Source organism: Leucoraja erinacea, chromosome 1 (assembly GCF_028641065.1).
Source record: "Leucoraja erinacea ecotype New England chromosome 1, Leri_hhj_1, whole genome shotgun sequence".
NCBI lineage: Eukaryota > Metazoa > Chordata > Chondrichthyes > Rajiformes > Rajidae > Leucoraja > Leucoraja erinaceus.
In genome coordinates, this window is record NC_073377.1 from 53,388,579 (window position 1) to 53,409,930 (window position 21,352).

Genomic DNA, 21,352 nt, shown 5'->3' on the forward strand with positions numbered 1-21,352 from the left:
AAACTAATTTTTTTTTTTAATTTTGTCAAACTAAATTGGTCAGTATTGTTGGCTACTTTTTTTTTTGTTTGGAAAAAAAATATTTAAAACAAAAAGATAATTGAAATGTGTTTAGGGGAGAGTATGAGTAGTGGAATCAATCCATCAAAGATGCATCAAATGTCAAATTTATTTCTGTTGTCAAACTGCCGTGTTAAAATTAAATGCTTGGAAACTATTGACTGCACATTCTGGTGGGTCTTTTTTTAATGCAATCTTGACTTATCTTGACCTCCGTATCATTGCACCCTGGTGTATATGACAATAAATTACTTTGTGCTCAGCAAATTTTCATACCAGTTGTTTGTGAGAAAAATTTGGAACAATAATTGGTGTCGAGTATATTTTGTGGTTGGCTGTAGATTCTTGTACAGATTGATTTTGTTCTAGAAAACATCATCAGTGATTTTTCATAATTAATTTGTATATTCTAGATGGTATATTTAATTACACTTTTCTCTAGTGTTTGTATATTTTGTGTTTTCACTTTTTTTCTGAAATTGATTGTTCAGAAAAACATCAACATTGTCAACATTGCTTCCCTCATCGGTTTTGTTTACAAGTCAGCGGAGAGAAGTGTTTCCATAATAATAAGCTCGCTGAAAATTATTTAGAAGGGTGGAAGGACCACGTCATCCTTTAAATGCACGTTGAAATTAAGGTGCAGAAACCTCTGCATTTATTTGAGTTCTTCTTCTTCTTCTTCTTCTTAAACGCTTTGCTCCTCTAGGGAGCATAGGCAATTCACAAATGTCCTCCAACTCACTCGGTCGTTGGCAGTTCTTTCGAGATCTCCCCACTTGAGGCCACTCTCAGACATTTCTGTCTCGATACCTCTTCTCCAGCTGTTCCTGGGGCGACCTCTTTTCCTTTTTCCTTGGGGTTCCATTTCAGGGCTTGCCCGGTGATGTTTGATGCAGGTTTCCTGAGGGTTTGTCCAATCCAACTCCATTTTCTCCTTCGAATTTGTAAGTCAATGGGATCCTGGCTTGTCCTTTTCCACAGGTCCACATTGCTTACTTTGTCTCTCCACCAGATGTTAAGTATTCTCCTAAGGCAGGTGTTAATGAATGTTTGCAGTCTGTTTGTAGTGTTTTGGTGTTTTCCATGTCTCTGGTCCATACAACATCACCTGTTTCACATTTGAGTTAAAGATGCGTATTTTGGTGTTGATTGAGATGTGTTTTGAGCTCCAGATCTTCCTGAGCATGTTAAACACCACCCTAGCCTTATTGATTCTACTTCTTATGTCTGCCTCTGCCCCTCCGGTGATGTTCACAACACTGCTTAGGTATGTGGATGTTTCTACCTCCTCTAGAGCAGTGCTGTGCATAAGGATAGGGTTGCTGGTTTTGGAGTGGATCCTCATCACCTGTGTCTTTGCTGTATTGGGTGTAAGACCAAGTTTTGTTGCAACTTGTGAGAGTCTGTCCATCTTCTCCTGCATTTGTATCTGTGTGTGTGAAAGGAGAGCTATGTCGTCTGCAAAGTCAAGATCATCGAGCTGCTCCCACATTGTCCACTGAACTGCATTTCTTTTCCCTTCATTTGTTTCCATCATGATCCATCAATTGCCAGGAGGAACAGGAATGGTGACAATAGACATCCCTGCTTGACGCCTGTCCTGACACTAAAACTCTGAGAGAGCTGGCCTGCATGCATAACGTTGCATGAGATTCCATCATACGAGTTCTTTATTCAGCTTATGATCTTGGTGGGAATTCCATAGTGGTCCATTAGGCGCCATAGTGTTGTCCTGTCTAAGCTGTCAAACACTTTCTCAAAGTCAATGAAGTTGATGTACAGGGACGTGTTCCATTCAATAGACTGCTCAATGATGATGCGTAATGTTGCTATGTTGCGATGTGCATGAGCGATCCTTCCTGAATCCTGCTTGCTGGTCCCATAGCCTCTTGTCTACAGCTTCCTGAAGACGGTTGAGGATGACCCGCTGAGAATTTTACTGGGTACAGAAAATAGGCTGATCCCTCGGTAGTTGTCACATTTTCTTAAGTTTTTGGCAGTTTCATGATGTATCCCTCTACCCATTCTGTGGGTGTCTTTTTCTCTTCCCAAATTCTCCCAAATAAGCCATAGAGCATGTCTGTTGATGAGTCTATATCTACTTTCAGGTGGAATGTTGTCTGGGCCAGCAGCCTTGCTAGTTTTCTGTTGCCTGATTACAGCCTTTATTTCTGATTTTGTTGTTCTGTCACACTTAATTTGTAGTGGTATCCTGGCTTTGGGAATGTGTGGCTGTACAGCCAGTGGTGGCCTGTTTAGGAATTCTTTGAAATGTTCTACCCATCTGTTGAGCTGCGCTCCTCCTGGGTTGAAAGCAGTTGACCGTTCTTGTCTTTAATGGTTTATTACTTTGCAGATATGTCCCCGACCATTTCCTTGTGATGTTATATAACTCCCTCATGCTCCTTTGAGTCGCCGCAATGTCTACCTCTTTGGCTAGCCTCTCCACCTGTGTTCTCTTGTCTCTCTTGATGGTCTTTCGCACTTCTTTGTGGCATCTGTTGTACTCCTTTTGGGCCAAAGCCTTTTCAGCTCTTGTTCTTGAGTTGTTCACTTTCTCCTTTAACTTTCTCCTCTATTCGATTGTGTTGAGGGTTTCTGGTGTTATCCACTCTTTGTGCTTTTGGGTCCTTCTCCCTAGGGCCTCCTCACAGGTTGAGCTCCAAGGTGTTCCCACTCCTCATTTATTGTCCATCCTTCCTTCCTCCACTGTAGTTCTGTGTTTTCCCTTGAGAGGGTATCCTTGAACTTCTTCACCACTTGAGCACTACTGAGGTATTCAATGTTGTATTTAGCTCTTTGGCTTTTGGCCTGGTGGCGTCTCTTCAGCCTTGGCTTGACTTTCCCTACAAGGAGGTGGTGGCCTGAAGCTGTGTCTGCTCCTCTTCTTGTTCTGACATCTTCCATGGACCTTCTGAACTTTTTACAGCTACAAATGTGGTCAATTTGATTTTTGTGACATGATCTGGTGGCACCCAAGTTGTTTTGTAGATTGTCTTATGAGGGCATACACTTCCCCCAATCACTGTGTTATTGTTAACACAGGTCTCAGCAAACCTCTTGCCATTTTCATTCATTTTCCCCACTCCATGCTTTCCCATTACTGCCTCATATCCCTCATTTTGGCCTGCAACCTTAGCGCTAAAGTCACCCATCAGGATAATGAGGTCTCTGCCTCCAATACTACCAAGTAGGTAGTTCAAGCTGTCATAAAACCTACCTTTGACCTTTATTTGAGTGCAGATTACAAATCCTGACCGGGCAAGGAAAGAGAGAGCTGCCCATCTAAACTCTGATGGCAACAAGAGATCTTTTCAAGATGGGTTTGGTTGGGAAAACAATTATTCAAATCCAAAGAGCAGCAGTGGTTGATGATGATATGGTGCCGAACAGAAACAAAACTGTTGCATATTTTCAGTCTGTGTTGGGTGTGAAATCTAGTGTTCAAACCTGAATTTATGATGGTGATTCTTTCACTTCCTTTGTCAAGTGTTGTCCCTTATTGTAAAGCCAGATTGTTGTCGTTGGGTTTATGTATACACAGCAATGGAGACTTGATTCAGTTTTTTTCCGTTTAGTTTATTGTCACATGTACCAAAGTACAGTGAAAAGTTTTGTTGAATGCTAACCAGTCAGCAGAAAGTTATTACAATTGATCCATTTACAGTGTACAGGCACATGATAAGGGAATAACATTTAGTGCAAGGTAAACCCAGCAAAATCCTATCAAGGATTCTCCAGGGGTCACCAAAGAGGTAGATAGTAGTTCAGCACTATCTACCCCATTGGTGACCCTTGGACTATCCTGATCTCTGACCAACTCTTGCTCCACATGCCACCTTTGGCTGTATCAACAGTATACTGGGTGACATGGTGTTGCAGCGGTAGGGTTTCTGCTTTACTGTGCCAGAGACCCGGGTTTGATCCTGACTACGAGTGCTGTCTGTACTGAGTTTGCATGTTCTCCCCATGACCTGCATGGGTTTTCTCTGGTTTCCTTGCACACTCCAAAGACCTACAGGTTTGCAAGTTAATTGGCTTCAGTAAAATTGTAAATTGTCTCCAGTGTGCAGGATCGTGTTAGTGTGCAATGATTGCTGGTCGGTGCGGACTCGGTGGGCCGAAGGACCTGTTTCCGCGCTGCATCTCTAATCCAAACAGTGGGCCTAATTCCGAGATTACATTCTCTACCTTTCCTGAATGTGTGTCTGAAATACCAGGGCTGCCAACATTGGGTGAGAGTTGAGAGTGCAAAATTGCGAGGGAGCATAGCGACCGAGGGGGGGAGGGGGGGAGGGGGTGTGTGTGTGTCTCCCCATGTGTGTGTCTCCCCCTCCCATAGTGGGCTCTGGAGGCGGCAGACTGAAGAAGGGCTTCGGCCCGAAACGTTATCTATTTCCTTCGCTCCATAGATGCTGCTGCACCCGCTGAGTTTCTCCAGCATTTTTGTGTACCTATGATCAAGTTGGCATTCTGCGTGCCCAGGGACTTGCTGCCATTCCCAGATCAGCTCGCGTCCCAGTTGCAGTTCTTAGGTCGGCTCGCCTGCCCTGACCCTGCGAAAACGAATCGAAAAAAAACGTGGTTTATTGGGTTACGGGCCGGATTCAGCCCGTGTGCCGTAGGTTGCCGAACCCTGTCCTAGATATTTGGCCTCATTGTGGTGCTCCCCATGTTTTACACCCGATTTACCTGGTTAGTTTTATCTCCGGCTGCTTCATGTTGTCTGCGGCTGCACATCCAACCAAGAAAGAAGAGAAGAGAAGAGATGCAACGTCACTCACAGCCGCCAACTGACGCGCTTCCCCAGACCGCACAGATCGTTGTGATATGGCGCAAAAAGACAAACTGTGCAGGGACTGAGACAACGTGAGAATTCTGTCATCAGCGTGAGAATTGGCTGAAATGCGTGACTCTCACGCTCACGCGTGAGCGTTGGCAGCCCTGTCTAAGGCCAGGATGTGACAACAGACGCACAGGGAGACACACACACACAGACAGGGAGGCACAGAGAGACACACACACACACAGGGACACACACACACACACACACACACACACACACACACACACACACACACACACACACACACACACACACACACACACACACACACACACACACACACACACACACACACACACACACACACACACACACAGGGAGACACACACACACAGAGACACACACACACACAGGGATACACACACACACACACACACCACACACACACACACACACACACACACACACACACACACGGAGACAGACACACACACACAGGGAGAGAGACACACAAAGGGAGGCACACACACACACACACACAGGGAGACACACACACACACACACACACACACACACACACACACACACACACACAGGGAGACAGACACACACACACACAGGGAGACAGACACACCCTCCACGCACTCCCTCCCTCCCACACAGGGAGACACAGACCACACACCTCACCTCACACACACCTTCTCTTTCTTCACCCTCCCTCACACACATCTCACGCTTACACTTTCACTCCCTTTCACCTTCCCTTCCTACAATCCCCTAACTACATCCCCTCCCCCTGTCTCTCTTTGCCTCCATCCCTCTCTTTTTTTCTTTCTCTCTCTCTCTTTCTCCCCTCCCTCTCTTTCCCCGGCTGCCCAATGGTCTGGCGGGCACGGTGTAGCGTGGATTGGCGGCATTGCTGCTGCCGTGTGAGTTGAAGGGCAGGAGGGAGGGAGCGGGGTTGCCGCGGCAGCCGGAACCGCAGCGCTCGCAGACGGCGCACAATAGCGCTGACACCCGCTGCCCGGGACCGACGCAGATCTCTGTCATGTGGCGCAGAGAGACAAACTGTGCAGCAAAGATCCTATAGCTCCGCTTTGGGATCTTTGCTGTGCAGGGACTGAATACAGCGTGAGAATTCTGTCTTCAGCGTGAGGGCGTGAGAATTGGCTGAAATGTGTGAGTGTCAAGCTGAAAGCGTGAGAGTTGGCAGCCCTGGAAATACACAAACCATGGTGAAAGAAATATTTTGTAGGTTGAGTCTTGTTCTACTATTTGAAGGAAAGGAAATAAAAATGTCTATATCTCCAATCAAGCATGTAGACATTTTCCCATTGCAGAAGAATTCTTTTTCAACAGAGTATTTAACGTAGATGGGACAGTTTTTTGTAATTTAAAGAACAGGATTGATAGCTATGTTCTGCAATATTCTTTAATAGCCCACGTAAATAAATAGGTCAGTGAATCAGTATATTGGTTTTTGGCACAAGGTTATTCAGCTATTTGTGTTCATGCCGTCCATAAATGGAGTTATTTCGGTTGCACCCATTCCTAGTCTATACCTTGTAGTTTATGGCTCTTCAGGTACATATTCAGGTGGCCATTAAATATAATGAACATTTCTGCCTCAACAATCCTTTCAGGCAATAGGTTTCAGAGCCCTTTACTTCAAAGGTCACTGATTTCCTCACCTCTCTTCCATAGCTTCTATCAATTAACATCCCCTAGCTTTCAACTCTGCTGGAGAAGTAAATCTTCCATGTCTAGGTTTAATATAACTCCAGCCTGGCTCATATTCCAGGCGATAGCTGACAATGGCATTGAATTCTGTATACCTCCTTTACTAGTTTGTTTACATGTCCCAGCACCTTCAGGGATACACTAAAGTCAGGGTAGAGTGGGCAGTCTAAAAACCAATATTCCGGAGAAAACCCACGCAGGTCACGGGGAGAATATACAAACTCCGTCATACAGCAACTGTAGTTGGGATCGAACCCGGGTCCCTGGCGCTATAAGGCAGCAACTCTACCGCTGTGCCACCGTGCTGCCCTTTCCTCACGGTTGCTTTTATCATCATTATATTAAGATTACATACCTCAGTCTTCGGACTTCAATCAGTTATGTTTACTATTAAAAGGCATTCTACAATAAGAAACCTACACAATTTGCTATTGGCGTTGTCAAGGTGGAAAGAGTGCAGAGAAGATTTACGAAGATGTTGCCAGGACACGAGGGCGTGAGCTATAGGGAAAGGTTGAGCAGGCTAGGACTCTATTCCATAGAGCACAGGAGGACTGACCTTATAGACGTATACAAAATCATGAGAGAAACAGATCGAATAAACGCAAAGAGTCTCTTGCTCAGAGTAAGGGAAGTAATAATCAGAGGACATAGGTTTAAGGTGATGGGGGAAAGATTTACCCAGTTCGATAGCAGCTACGTACTTTTAAAATGCCTGCTCTCACTCTCTTGTCCTCACAATTCCTCATTTCTGACATTTTGCATTCTTCTTCCTTGACTATAATATCCATATTATCCCAAAAGCAGACCAGGAATATTCACTGAAACTGCAAAACACATAGTCTGCGTGTGTGCACACATTTTCCTACCTCCTCATTTCTTTTCCGTATTTATAAATTCTAAGATTTCCCTCGTTAGTTTTTCATGCACCTCGGCCTTATTTAAATGTCACATCAGCATATTCTATACTGCTTGGTTTTCTGCATTAAGCTGTTGGGTTTTGTCTTAAGCTTCTCTTTCTGCCTTGTATCGAATCTACTCTGTATGTTCAAATCCGTGGAAATCTAGATTTAAACATTTGCTCTTTCTTTTGTCTTAATGTCTGAATCTCTCAATTCTCTCCTTAAATGTCAGCCCCGGCATTGACCGATTCACCTTCAAATCGTTGTTTCCAACCCACTTCTGCTTAATAATGACGTAATCCTGTTCTAAAGCATTGATGCCTGGTTTATTATGCTTGGCCTTTCCATTAAGTACTAAATACAACTGAATTATGATTACAGACTCCAAATTGTACCCCACTTCTATTCTCTTCACTTGCCTATTTTATAACACCGTGGCTCGTACTCTTCCCTTTTGGTGGGCTTGCAAAATATTGTTTTTCTATTAACAAAGTTCCTTTTTAAAGTATTTTAAGAGTAATGCATTTTCTACACATTTGCTCTGCTTCTGATACCATTATTATTAGGATAATTAATAGACACAAACACAACCCTATTGCTGAGTTCTTGCACTTCTTGTAGTTGTTCAGATAATTGCTACTAGTGACTATTTGGGATTCTGTAGTTGAACAATGTAATTGTCCACTTTTTTGTTCTTCATTTTGCTCATTCGGCTTTATTTTATCTTTCTAGCATATCATTCCTCCTCACAGCTGTAATTGCTTCTTTAATCATTATTGCTTTTTGTTAAATTCTGTCTAATTAATCTAAGACCCGAATAAACCAGAATATTGAGCTGTGCCAGTTCCTGACCAAATAAGCCAAGTTTCAGTAATGACCACAAATTCATGATCCTTGACCCTAAGGGCAAGTCACTTTGTGGGAAATGCTGACCCTGTAATGTGATTTTCAACTTAAGCTAATTATTGGGTTTAATGGTTGCCTGAAGACCCATCAACCACAGGGGAATTGAATATTAATTTTAATCTACATCATGCAAGACTGACTCTGGAATGGAATACATTTTCTGACCTCTAACTCTTACAAGATCAGTGCTCTAGTGATTCAAAAGGCATCTTCGACTGTCATTTTCTGCTATCTTGCGTGTTAATTCATTTCCCCTGAGATCCTGAGACTAGACTTTGAGGGCAGAAATGTAGCAGTCACACGGGTGTTGTTAATACCAGGAAAAGTCGAGCTGCAAGTTCTGTTTTCATTGAAAGTGAAGCATGAGGACCCCACTTGAAGGAGGTCAATTCGACAAGGAAGCAGGAATTATTTCGTGCCAAAAAATATTATCATTTCAGACCTTCGCTCCGTAGATGCTGCCTCACCCGCTGAGTTTCTCCAGCATTTTTGTCTACCTTCAATTTTTCCAGCATCTAAAGTTCTTTCCTAATCATTTCACACCAGTAGTTTTAAGATTGCAGCCAATAATTTGACTGTAAACAAAGCCTGCAAACTTCAAGTTTGATACACCCACAATGGACAAGGTAAAGAGAGCAACTTTGAAGCTTGAAGCAAAGTATTCAGAAAGAAAGTCAGTTAAAAGGAAACTGCCTTGAGCAGATGGCCATCAGTTAGAAATTGAATTTTGACTTGAGTTGGCTCCCATCATTGACTCGAGTAGCTCCCAGATAGGTTTGTGTTTCTCATATTATTATCAAGTGCAAAGGCATTTGTGATCCAGTATCTTCTGGATATTTGGAAGCAGTATATTCAATGAAAATGCATTCTAAATAAATAACTAATAAGAACTGTACAGGAATATGCTATTAAAAATTATTGACATTTCTAACTTTTAACTAAAAATGTTTGTGCTGTGGACATCACATTTTTGAACTAAATTTTGGGGTGTTAGAGGGAATACATTAAATGGAAACTCTGATGGAGAAAAACTAGATTTTTTTCACTGATGTGGACATTGTTATTAATGAGAGAATCTCTAGTTTTCTATCTCATCGTTTGTTATACAGTCTGATATCTGCTTCCAAATATTTATTGAAATTGCAGTACAACCTCCCTGCTTATGTATTCAATACCATAAATAAAGAGAAGAATCCCATATGCATTGTTAACCAAATTACCCATGTGTTACCACTTTCAGGGATCAATGCACTGTTCTCAAGTCCATCTGTTTCTCAATATTTCCTGGAATCTTACCTTTCATGGTGTAGATCCCAAACAGATATTAGGGATATTAGGGAAATGTATTTCATAAATGGTACACCTCATATTTATCTGGATTAAATTTACATGTACCATTTTTCAGTTCCACCAACACACTGTGTAGCTTCGGACTACCCTCTACACCATCAACAACTTCAGCAATATACGTGTCATCTGCATACGTACTCCTACATCCACATTCAAATCATTCACGTGAATTACAAATGGCAAGGATCCTGGCACTGCTCCATGTGTAACACCACTCATCACAAGCATCTAAAAACTGCCCTCTACCATTACCCTCAGTCTCTTATTGCTAAGCTCATTTTGGATCCTGAAGGAATAAATTTACTCTTAACCAATAAGTTTTTTAAATGCCTAGAACAATATTTTAAAATATTCTCATGATACATTAACTTTGAGCAGCAGAAACCTTTTGTACCGGCGTATGTGCAAATCATCCTGGATTTGCATTGTGTAAATTGAAGAGATGAACAGCAGTGCAATCTATTTGTAATCAGTTCAGCATGCAGATCAGATCTCCTAATCAACCTAGTTGCAGCCCTTTTTTAAATATCTGCACATTTCTGAAGCTGAAACACCATATGTACTCTGCCTCCTTTCTATTTTTACACTACCTGTTGTACTTGTTTGGTTTGATTGTACTCATATGTTATGCTTTGCCTGGATAGCACACAAACGTTTCTCGGTACACAGAACAATAATAACCCAATACCATTAGTAATATCAACTTGCATTTGTATAGTTCCTTTAAAGACATGGTGTATACCAAGTGACTCAATATAGAGACAAACATTGACACATGATTTTCACTAATTATAACTTGATTAGAGATAAATGTGAAATATTTTTGAATGGAAAAGTGACAAAATAATCCATGGAAGGAATTCTGAAGGTTAATGGTTCTCCATTTAACTTTTTTTCTATTTAAGTCTCATATCTTTTAGTCTTTGAAGCAATAACTTGAAACTTTCAGTTGTGCACAATAGATGAAAGCATGCCCTAAATTTAAATACAGTTCAAAGATTCCTTTGTTGACACTTTACAGGCTGCCCGTACTGGAATCTACCGTGCCAACAGGAGATGTGTCACGTCCACACCACATAGCATCTGTTGTTCCCAACCGCTATCCACGATGGTTCACCTTAAGTCACATCGAGTCTCAGCAGTGTGAGCTAGCTTCCACAATGTTAACAGCTGCTAAAGGTATCTAGTCTAATTTTAAATTACTGTTAAAGTCAAGTAGGAAAATGTGCCTCTTTCAAATACGTATAAAGTACTATTTCATTTGTAGGTTGAACTCTCAACTCAATGTTGTGATTTTCATTAAGTTGATTTGGCTCCATTCAAACATTAGGCAAATGTAGTTTGTGACATGGAATAGTTCTGCAATATTCCTTCAAATGGATATTGTAATCGGTTGGAGATCTTTGCATTCATCGGCAAAATGGTGATATTTTTGACATTTTTCCCCCACATAAAATTCTCCTTTTTATGAGCATCTATACATAGTCAGACATTTGTCTCTTTAAAAACAAGTACATCATGTGCTGTAGTACTCTTAAATTTCCTACCAGCTTGTGAGTAATATTGTCCGGCTCAGAATGTATCCTTGGTTCCAGGGCAGCACATGAAAGTCCATTACAGGTGCAGAGAATATATTGGATTTCATTGGATTTCATTTTTTTTTTGGTCCTTTGAAAAATCCAAAATAATTAACTGCAGTCATTTGCTGGGTTCAAGAAAGTAATCTATTTTAAATCAAAAATAGAATACCAATGGAACATTATTTTCTTAATCTCTAACTATGTGATTTAAATTTTCAATGGGCCAACCCTGTCTCACAAACCTCCTCTGGTTCAACAACCCTCAGATCTCTATGCTCCTCCTCTACCTCATGCATGCCCACAATCTTCTTCACTGCCACCAATGGTCATGGTGTGGTCTTCTATCAAATATCTTAATATAGTCACTCCTGCACTCTCACATTAGAGTCAACTAATTATTTGGTCCAACTTACCCATACTGGCCAATGTGGCTCAGCTACACTAGTCCCACCTGCCTATGTTTGGCCCATATCCCTTCAAACCTGTTCTATACATGTACCTGTCCAAATGTTTCTTAAAGGTTGTGATAATCCCTGCCTCATCAACCTCCTCTGGCAGCTTTTTCCATACCCCCACCACCCTGAGTGTGAAAAATTGACCCCTCAGATTCCTATTAAATCTTTTCCCCTTCACCTTAAACCTATGTCCTCTGGTCCTCAATTCCTTTACTCTGGGCAAGAGACTCTATGCGTCTACCCTATCTATTCATCTCCTGATTTTACACACCTGCATAAGACACTCAAGAATACATTTCTGGGTTTGATTGCCCCTTGCTCTTCTGTTATATCTGCTGCTGATTGAGCCAAAGCCACTCTCAGGGAAGTGTAAATAAATTAATGGTTGGAGAGGTGGCAGTGAGTCAAACTGCCATGGCTTTCACTCAAAGGATCAAAATTTAGATGTGGAAACCTTTAATGAAATAATATGTAAATTTTCCTGGAATGCCAGTTTATTGCAAAGTTCTAATTTTTTTTTAATCAAATTTATATTTTGTCTTGTTATTTTAACCTGAACAACAAAGCAAAACTGCATCTTTTGGAATAATTGCAGGGGATGTTATGAGGCTAGAAACAGTGTTAGAATCAATTCAGAAGAACATTCATTCCTCATCGCACATCTTCAAGCTCGCCCAGGATGCATTTAAAATAGCAACTCCTATGGACAGTTTGCCTGATATTACTCTTCTCAAAGTGTCCCTGGAGCTGGGTCTTCAGGTAAGTCTACAAATGCATGCGGAGAGATTGGTGGTGTTTGTTCTATCCGTACCAATTCGGTAATGTGGAGGGGGCTGAGATGGATATAGAAACGGAAACATAATAGGTGCAGGAGTAGGCCATTCGGCCCTTCGAGCCTGCACCGCCATTCAATATGATTTGATCATCAGTATCCCGTATCTCCCTGTGTTTACCTTGGGCACATCTAACTGCCCTGCTTAAATATAAATGAACTGGCCTCAATGGCAGAGAATTGCAAGATTCACCACTCTCTGTGTGAAAAAAGTTCTCCTCATCCGGTTTTGATTTCCCCCTTATCCTAAACTGGACCCCTTGTTGACAACATCGGGAACAATCTTCCTGCATCTAGCCTGACCCCTTAAGAATTTTGAGTTTCTATAAGATCCCCTCTCAATCTCCCTAGAGAGATACTTACCAAGTCTATCCAGTCTGTCTTCATAAGACAGTCCTGACATCCCAGGAATCAGTCTGGTGAACCTTCTCTGCACTCCCTCTATGGCAATAATGTCGTTCCTCAGATTTGGAGACCAAAACTGCACGCAATACAGGGAGCACACAGGGAGATATTTGTCATCTCCCTGTGTTTACCTTGTTGACTGCAATGCAGTAAAATGAGACATCATGCAAATCTCTTCAAATCTCCTTGCACTTGGATTGAACAAAGTAGTATATCTTGAGCCAGACAGATATATCCCCTGGATACTTACTATTGTGGGAATCATTAATCATGTAGATTCCATCAGTATATGCCACATCTTTTGAAAAATACAGTTAGCTATGAGTGATCCTATTTAATAAATTTGTAGGAAGGAGGTTTGTTCAGGTACCATATTCTGCTTATCTGCTGTTACTTGATCATCAGCAGCATCTAGAGTTTTTGCTGGCCTTTTGCCACTGATGTTTGAGTTTGGAGAGTTGTAGGAGGGCAGGCTCTCATTTCTCAAGCAAACCACTTACCACTCCAGTTTACAGGAGTTCTGTTCAGTGTTTGCTGTTTCTTCTTTGCAGCTCAAGTATAATTGTCTTCACCAGTAGCTTCATTTTTCTGCTAACCCTCCCGCAGTTAACAGAAGTGCTGAAGATTTTCCCTGCTCTGGGATCTCCTCGCATATTAACTTTGAATTTAATTTTTGGATGTTTAGTTTGTTCATAAAATGCAATAAATTATTACTTTTTCGCACTTGTTGAAACACATTGTCCTTTGGCAGGGACTCCTGTCCTCTGAAAATGGAGCTAAATGTACATTCAGAAGGTTACTTTTCAATGCATTCCTGCTCTACCTATCCAAATCCACTGCTACTCTATATTATACATAGTCATCGGGGATAAGGCTGAGGTGCTTTTTTAGTGCAGTGTAAAAATTGCTTTTTTCACGTTTGAGACTGTGCCAAATGTGAAGCACTTGGGTGCCTCAATTAGAAGGCATATTAACCTAGCACTGCTTGTCAATGAGCAATAGATCCCTGGGGTTTTGTTTTAAGTAGTCTACCCTTCAGCCCTACCATGAAATGTAGAATCTTTTAGGATTGAAAGGGAATGATCAGCAATTTTTTTCTAGTTTCATTTCTTTCCTGGACTTTTGGGGGAAAAAAGTCTGACTTTCATTGTTTTGCAGGTTATGCGAATGACATTATCAACATTAAACTGGCGCCGTCGTGAGATGGTGCGATGGTTGGTAACGTGTGCTACAGAAGTAGGTGAGTGAAAAGCCATCGTTCATTTGTGAGCATTTGTGGTCAATGGTAACATCTACAAAAATGGGAAACCTTCAATTCAGCTAATTTGAAGAGCAAAGCTGTGTTGGAAATCTGAAATTAAAACACAAACTGCTGTACAGTTCTGTCAATAAATGAGGAGAAATGGGTTCAGGCTGAATTGTTTAACAAGCCCTCGTGTTTGCTGTTTCTCATGGATATGAAAGCCATTAATTTCCCCTGGGATTTTCCCAATCAAGCGTTGTAATTTCAGTAGAAGATCTGCAGAAACCCAAGAGAAGGGATAGGGAGATGCTCTGGTCCTTGTTATTGGAATCCCAAGTACATATAAATTATAGTTTGGAAACTAATTACTCATGTTCTCTGCCTAACTGCATACTGCTGTATAGAGCTAATTTGCTTTAGTGCGAAAGTACCTGTTACAACCTGAATGATAATAAATAGCATTCCATTCCCATACCCTTGCTTGGAATTTGACTCTAATAATTGAACTTGAATCCATTTTAATTGTTCAAAGCACATTGTTGTTGGTGGCACTTGGCTAGGCTTTAGGAAGAAGATTTAGATAAATATTTTTTGTAATTACCTTTTTATGTGAACAGTGTTATCATGGGCTTCATAAAATATAAGCTCTGAAAATCTTTGCTAAATTGAATTTCCATATAAAGTGCTAACCTCTGGCTTTGTTTATTACAAGTACACAGCATGTGTCGTCCATGTACAGTATCTTTAGCAATTTACTGTATTAACATTTGCCTTGTAACTTTTCTGGTTTTGCGTGTTGGGTTGTGCATTGACTAGCCTCCTGAAACTTAGTTTTGAAATACAGCGCAAAATCAGGCCCTTCGGCCCACTGCGGACCAGCGATCACCCCGTACACTAGCTAGCACTATCCTACACACTAGGGACGTTTGCAATCTTTATCAAAGGTAATTAACCTACAAACCTGTAGTCAGGATCGAACCCAGATCTCTGGCGCTGTAAGGCAGCAACTCTACCGCTGCGCCACTGTGACGCCCCAACTTCAACTATTTCATGGAACATCTTTCCCTGAACTGCCTCCCCCAGTTCTGTTCCTATCGGTTATATTGCAACCATTGTTGAATCAGGTTAGTTTTAAATGCCCAATGACCACTGTACATCTTCCCCCTCACCTGCACCCTATTCAACTTTAATTCCTTCTCACGTGGTCAATATTTCACATTCAAGCCAATTCCTCATTAATTATATTTTTGGAATAAGACTTTGTAACATATTGTGACTGTGCACCTAGTTTAATTTGTTAATGCCTCTGAAAATTGATGGGCTCACATTCGTTTGCCTTCCTTGCAAATGATATGGATGACAAGCATGTTCATAATGATATAGATTCTACTGATTACACCATGTTAGCATAAAAAATTTACACTAGAGAAGATAGAAAATTATAAATCTGGAGAATTTGTGAAAAGGGGAAAGAGTGGTTAATGGGTTTAAAATGGAAACTTAAATAATTTATATAGGCACATTGAGCAAGAGATATGGGTAAATGTTTGACATCTTGTGTTATGAATATCATTTTTACATCAAAGGTATCCTCTCTTGCCTTGAAATGCATCTTGAGGGTTTTTGATTACAAGACACTGAGGTTATCTCACTTTTTATACATAATGAGGTGAGGAAGGTTGGGGATTGGAAAGTTAAAAGCACAACTTCCAACACTGAGGCCCTGATTTGTACTCCGTGTGGACTTTGCATGGTGAGTGGCAAATTGAGCCAGGAGATTCCTTGTGGCTGCAGAAAGTAGCTCTGCAACTGCTTCATGTCCCACAATAGAAATAAACATTCTTCTCTTCCTCATTCTTGGCCTCTTTTGATCACTTCCATTTTGGCTGTAAATTAAGAATATCCTCACCGACTTCACTGCTGAACCCCAAGTTATAATTACATTTGGCTGTCGGAATCTGACACTGAGAGGAACATCACTGGTTTGTAGAAGACAAACCTATCATCTACTTAAAAGACAATTTAAAACTTCAGTAAGAAATGATCAAAACAGCACAAAATAAATATCACCCTTTCAGGAAACCATTGCATTAAGGAATAATGTGGTTATTGTGTTGAAAAAATCAATATAGATGGTAAAAAAAAAGGAAAGTTAAAGAATGTGCTAAACAGAAGGCTAAATGGAAGAACATCGAAAGGAGGTTATAGAACAAAAAATAGCAAGGCTTTGCTTTCAAGGATATTAAAAAGCAAATAGTTGGAGTGAAAATTCATAAATGATATGAGCAGAATTAGGCCATTCGGCCCATTGTCTACTCCGCCATTTAATCAAGTCTGATCTATCTCTTCCTCCTAACCCCAAGAGCCAGTTTCAATTGGAGGGTAAATGTATAACAGAAGTAAATATATATTGATTTTTGTAAATGAACAGTTGAGAATGTAGATGAGAATATAAAGCAGCTGATAGTGCTGAAAATTGGTTGCTTAAAAAGCAGATGGAACTAGAGTTTTGAGTTCTGTTGGTGAGGAATAGTCTTGGTGTGCAGTTGATGTGCAGATTGCATGGCTGGATCAGAGTAGACAATGTAACAACAATATGCAAAGCTCGCCAAGGTTTAAAAAAAAATCACACAGCCAGTTCCCAACATGCAGTGGTGGGCAAATAGTTAGAATCTATTAAGTGAACTAACATTAGTAAATATTTAAAAATTCATGAATTAAATAAAGAATATTCACAAGGCTAGTTCTGCTTGAAATTATTATTTTTTCAAGCAGAACTTGATAGACCTTGAAAGTTGTGATTTCTGGAACGTATGTGAAGGTGTTTCACTTGCGTTTTGATCAAAAATGTAGACATAATGGAATAGATGAGTGCCAACTTGGTTAGAGATTTAGATCGTGGATGGGACCCAAGATGCAGATGGTTACATGAGAAAATGGGTGGAAATGATTTTCCTTCAGAGATTAACTTTGGCTCTGCCTTTTGGATTGGGCAGACATAAAAATTTGCAAAACATATTTGAATGAAAGTGGGACTTAATTCCAGGGATTCTTGCTTTATTTTCTCTCTTCACTCCATTCCTTTTTGCTCACCCCCGACCAAAATTGTTTCAATCATTTGAAATATGCAGAAAATTCTTGCAGTCTTAATGTAATTGTGTACTTTGTCCCTGCAGAATGCACTGTATTTTTCAAAGTTTGATCTAACTGCCAGGATGATTTTCTGCTGATTTAATTATATATATATCTAACACTTTTTTCTTCTTTTCTAGGAGTTTATGCATTGGATAGCATTATGCTGAGCTGGTTTACACTATTCACCCCAACTGAAGCTACCAGTATTGTTGCCACTACAGTAATGTCCCACAGCACAGTAGTTAGACTGAACCTGGACTACAACCAACGGGAGAAACTAGCTAGTAGTGCAAGGACACTTGCATTACAATGTGCTATGAAGGATCCTCAAAACTGTGCGCTCTCAGCACTAACTCTGTGTGAAAAGGACCATATAGCTTTTGAGACTGCTTACCAAATAGTTCTAGATGCTGCCACGACTGGTATGAGTTATACGCAACTCTTTACAATTGCTCGGTACATGGAGCACCGTGGTTATCCCATGCGGGCTTACAAGTTAGCCACTCTAGCAATGACGCATCTCAACCTGGGTTACAATCAGGATACACACCCTGCCATTAATGACGTTCTATGGGCATGTGCACTTAGCCACTCCCTTGGGAAGAATGAGCTAGCAGCTATAATACCTCTTGTGGTTAAAAGTGTTCAGTGTGCTACAGTACTTTCAGACATTCTACGCCGGTGCACTTTGACCACACCAGGAATGGTGGGACTCCATGGACGAAGGAACTCTGGGAAATTAATGTCACTGGACAAAGCACCACTCAGACAGCTCCTGGATGCCACTATTGGGGCCTATATAAATACAACCCATTCACGGCTTACGCACATTAGTCCACGGCATTATAGTGAGTTTATAGAGTTTCTAAGCAAAGCTCGAGAGACCTTCTTGATGGCTCATGATGGACACATCCAGTTTACACAGTTTATTGACAACCTGAAACAAATTTACAAAGGCAAAAAGAAACTCATGATGTTGGTGCGTGAGCGATTTGGTTGATCAGCACGCTGTGGTATCTTTTTATTGAGCCTGCCTTTGTATCCTTTTTAACTTAAACCCAGAGCCACACCGGTATTATATGTGCATAGTAACAAACAGTTCACGGACTTTAACCCTGTTGATTGTGAGATTTGTGTGTGTCTTTTGTATGAGAGAAAAGAGGAAAAAAGAATCAGTTTACACTGAGTACCTGTTGTCAAGTGGCAATAGCCCACCCACGTCGCTCCTGTCCTTGGTATGTACATTCACAGCCTAAGAGTATGGCTTTAAACCAAACAGACACCTCCATCCTAAGTGATAAGTACCTCGTATGGATTCAGCTTTACTCCTTCATCACTCATCCCTACATATCAGTGTATTAAAAATACAAGGCTGAATACGTGGCTTTGCAATGCTGTTCATCCAGAAGCATGGCACACATTGCTCATGCATGTGTAATTAGCGACTGTCAACATACATTCTCAGGGATTTATCAAAGAAAGAATGAGAGCATTTATTGTACTGTATATATTATAGTATATGTCTGAATTATGAAAAAAATATACATAACATTTTAATTTATAAAATATTCTATGTAATGCAAAATACTTGAAGCTGCAGTAGCTTGGTATAAAAACATATCAGAAGGACTAAAGTGCGCCTTGCTTCAGGTTGGCTCAGGTGGAGAATTGTGTGCTGGGCATCTATGCAGAGCCACCACCTCTGTTGCATGATTGGACTTGATATCTAGTCTGAGAAAACAAATTTAAATAAAGAGAGATGATAAATCTGCTTGTAACAGACACCATGGTAAAGAGGGACAAAAAACACATTACAGCCAGAGCAGTAAGCCTTAGCATTAAAAGTATTTGCCAGAATCGGGCTTTGTGCCTCCTAGTCTAGAACTGAATTAAACAATTTAAGAACTCCTTGAAAAGGTTGAATTATGTGTTTTACAAAACAGAAAAGATGTTAATGTAGGCCTTTGCAGTGGTATAGTGAAATGCTACTTATGTGCTCAATAACATATATTAATCTGCATTGGGAACTGACTTTGTGCAGGACAGGAAGTTGCTGTGTAGTAAGACTGTTCTACTTTTTTTCCCTTCTATAGAATTCCTCAAGAGAGAACAGCCTTCTATCTTGCCTTGTCTTAATGCTTTAAAAAAATAACCAAACTGGACATCTAACTACCAAACTGTTCATTAAAAATGACTTTGGTTTCTATTTTGAGTCTTTAATTTAGCAGAACTGTTCTGTATCTTGTGCTTTATGAAAGAGTTTTTACGTTGGGTGCAAAATGTTACTATTGTCACTTGTTCCTTCCACTAGGGAAAATGCTAGAGGTATGTTCTGTAGCCTTTTTTGCTGTTTAGGAAAAGAAAATTATAATTTCTTGCTCCATTTTATTTATTATATTAGGTAAAAGATTGTACTTCATCGCCCGTGTAAACATGCTCTTGAAGTTTAAAAGTAATTAAGATTTGATACACTGATATCAATTTATTTATGTAACTAAATCACTGTTTTATAAACTTGTTAATGATTCAACAATTTTTTTTGTTTTGATTAAAATTAGTTTTTTGAAAGTTAAATATGGCTCTGTGTACCATATATAAATATATATTTATGTGAGCTTTTGATTATCAAATAATTTATGATCAGTTCTGTGAAAATGTTTTGTTTTTGACATATGTTCCAATCTTGTTTCTGGAATTGAAAGGGCTTCTCTTGAACATGTGCTTGATTGGTCTTCCAGAATGCAGCTAATTAGGCTTGTAAATGCAAACTACAAGGAAATATCATAAAATTATGTCAAAATTAAGATGTAATTTACCTAATTGATTTTTGCCTCATCATTATAATTGCTGTTTCTAAATGTTACCTTTTATTTGAGAACTGTTTGAAGTCAAAGTGATCAATGAATTGCAAGGTGGTAAACGGTTTGGCACTAATTACCTTTTCCATCCATAATTCTGATTCCCCGAAAAGCAGCAAGGGCTTCAAAAGCTATTGCTATAAGACTGTGTGTTGAATTGCAACCTCTTCAGCTTGATCAAAAGTGTGAGGAATTGATTGTGCAGAAACCAGCAACTCTACAGGCATTCCTGCTGTGCCATTACTCAGAGGACCTCCATCATCTAAGCCCCGGGCCTTGACATCGACATTTGAGCTCTTTCATGCTCTGCAACATAGGTGATGTGGCAGTGACGTAGAATCTGTTGCAACACTTTTTATTAGAAGCAAAGTTTTGATTGGTAATAAAATAAGAAGTGACAATTCTGTTATGCATGTTATAGACATGATATGATTCTTGTAGGTTGTATCCACAGTCTTTATTAGCAGTAAACGGCTTCATTTTGACTGTCATTAGAGGGTTCAAATACCTACTTAATTATTCAGCAATAGTATCTCTTACCTTGGTTAGTACAAAACCATTGAGTATATGGTAGCTTGAATACAAGTCGGGAAGTGCTGCTTTTAAAGCCTTCAATTCATAACATCATTCCCCCTGACCCCCACTCCCGTCCATGCCCAGTCAGTCACTGAGCCATCAACTCTGATACTTCAGTTGCCCTGTTATGATATTCTGGCATGCTGATTATGGTAATCTTGAAGGATATTGTGTGATTGTTTCAGAACATCTGCTCTGGAAAGAGGGGCAGATTGTTTATCTCGATGACAACAGACAATAGGTGCAGGAGTAGGCCATTCGGCCCTTCGAGCCAGCACCGCCATTCAAATGTGATCATGGTTGATCATCCCCAATCAGTACCCTGTTCCTACCTTTTCCCCATATCCCCTGACTCCGCTATCTTTAAGAGCCCTATCTAGCTCTCTCTTGAAAGAATGGTTACCATAACCATATAATAACCATATAACAATTACAGCACGGAAACAGGCCATCTCGGCCCTACAAGTCCGTGCCGAACAACTTTTTTCCCTTAGTCCCACCTGCCTGCACTCATACCATAA

General features: G+C 40.4%; 1 protein-coding gene across 2 annotated transcripts in view; it reads left to right on the forward strand.

The window, feature by feature from the left end:
- Window positions 1-19,973, forward strand: part of LOC129696750 (zinc finger SWIM domain-containing protein 6) — a 187,680-nt gene extending 167,707 nt beyond the window's left edge. For both annotated transcript variants that reach the window (XM_055634904.1, XM_055634895.1), the window contains exons 11-14: window positions 10,769-10,926; window positions 12,378-12,541; window positions 14,178-14,259; window positions 17,535-19,973. In XM_055634904.1, coding sequence (XP_055490879.1) covers window positions 10,769-10,926; window positions 12,378-12,541; window positions 14,178-14,259; window positions 17,535-18,397 — 1,267 coding nt within the window. In that variant the 3' untranslated portion in view covers window positions 18,398-19,973. The remainder of the gene's footprint in view (window positions 1-10,768; window positions 10,927-12,377; window positions 12,542-14,177; window positions 14,260-17,534) is intronic.
- The last annotated feature ends 1,379 nt before the right edge of the window (window positions 19,974-21,352 follow it).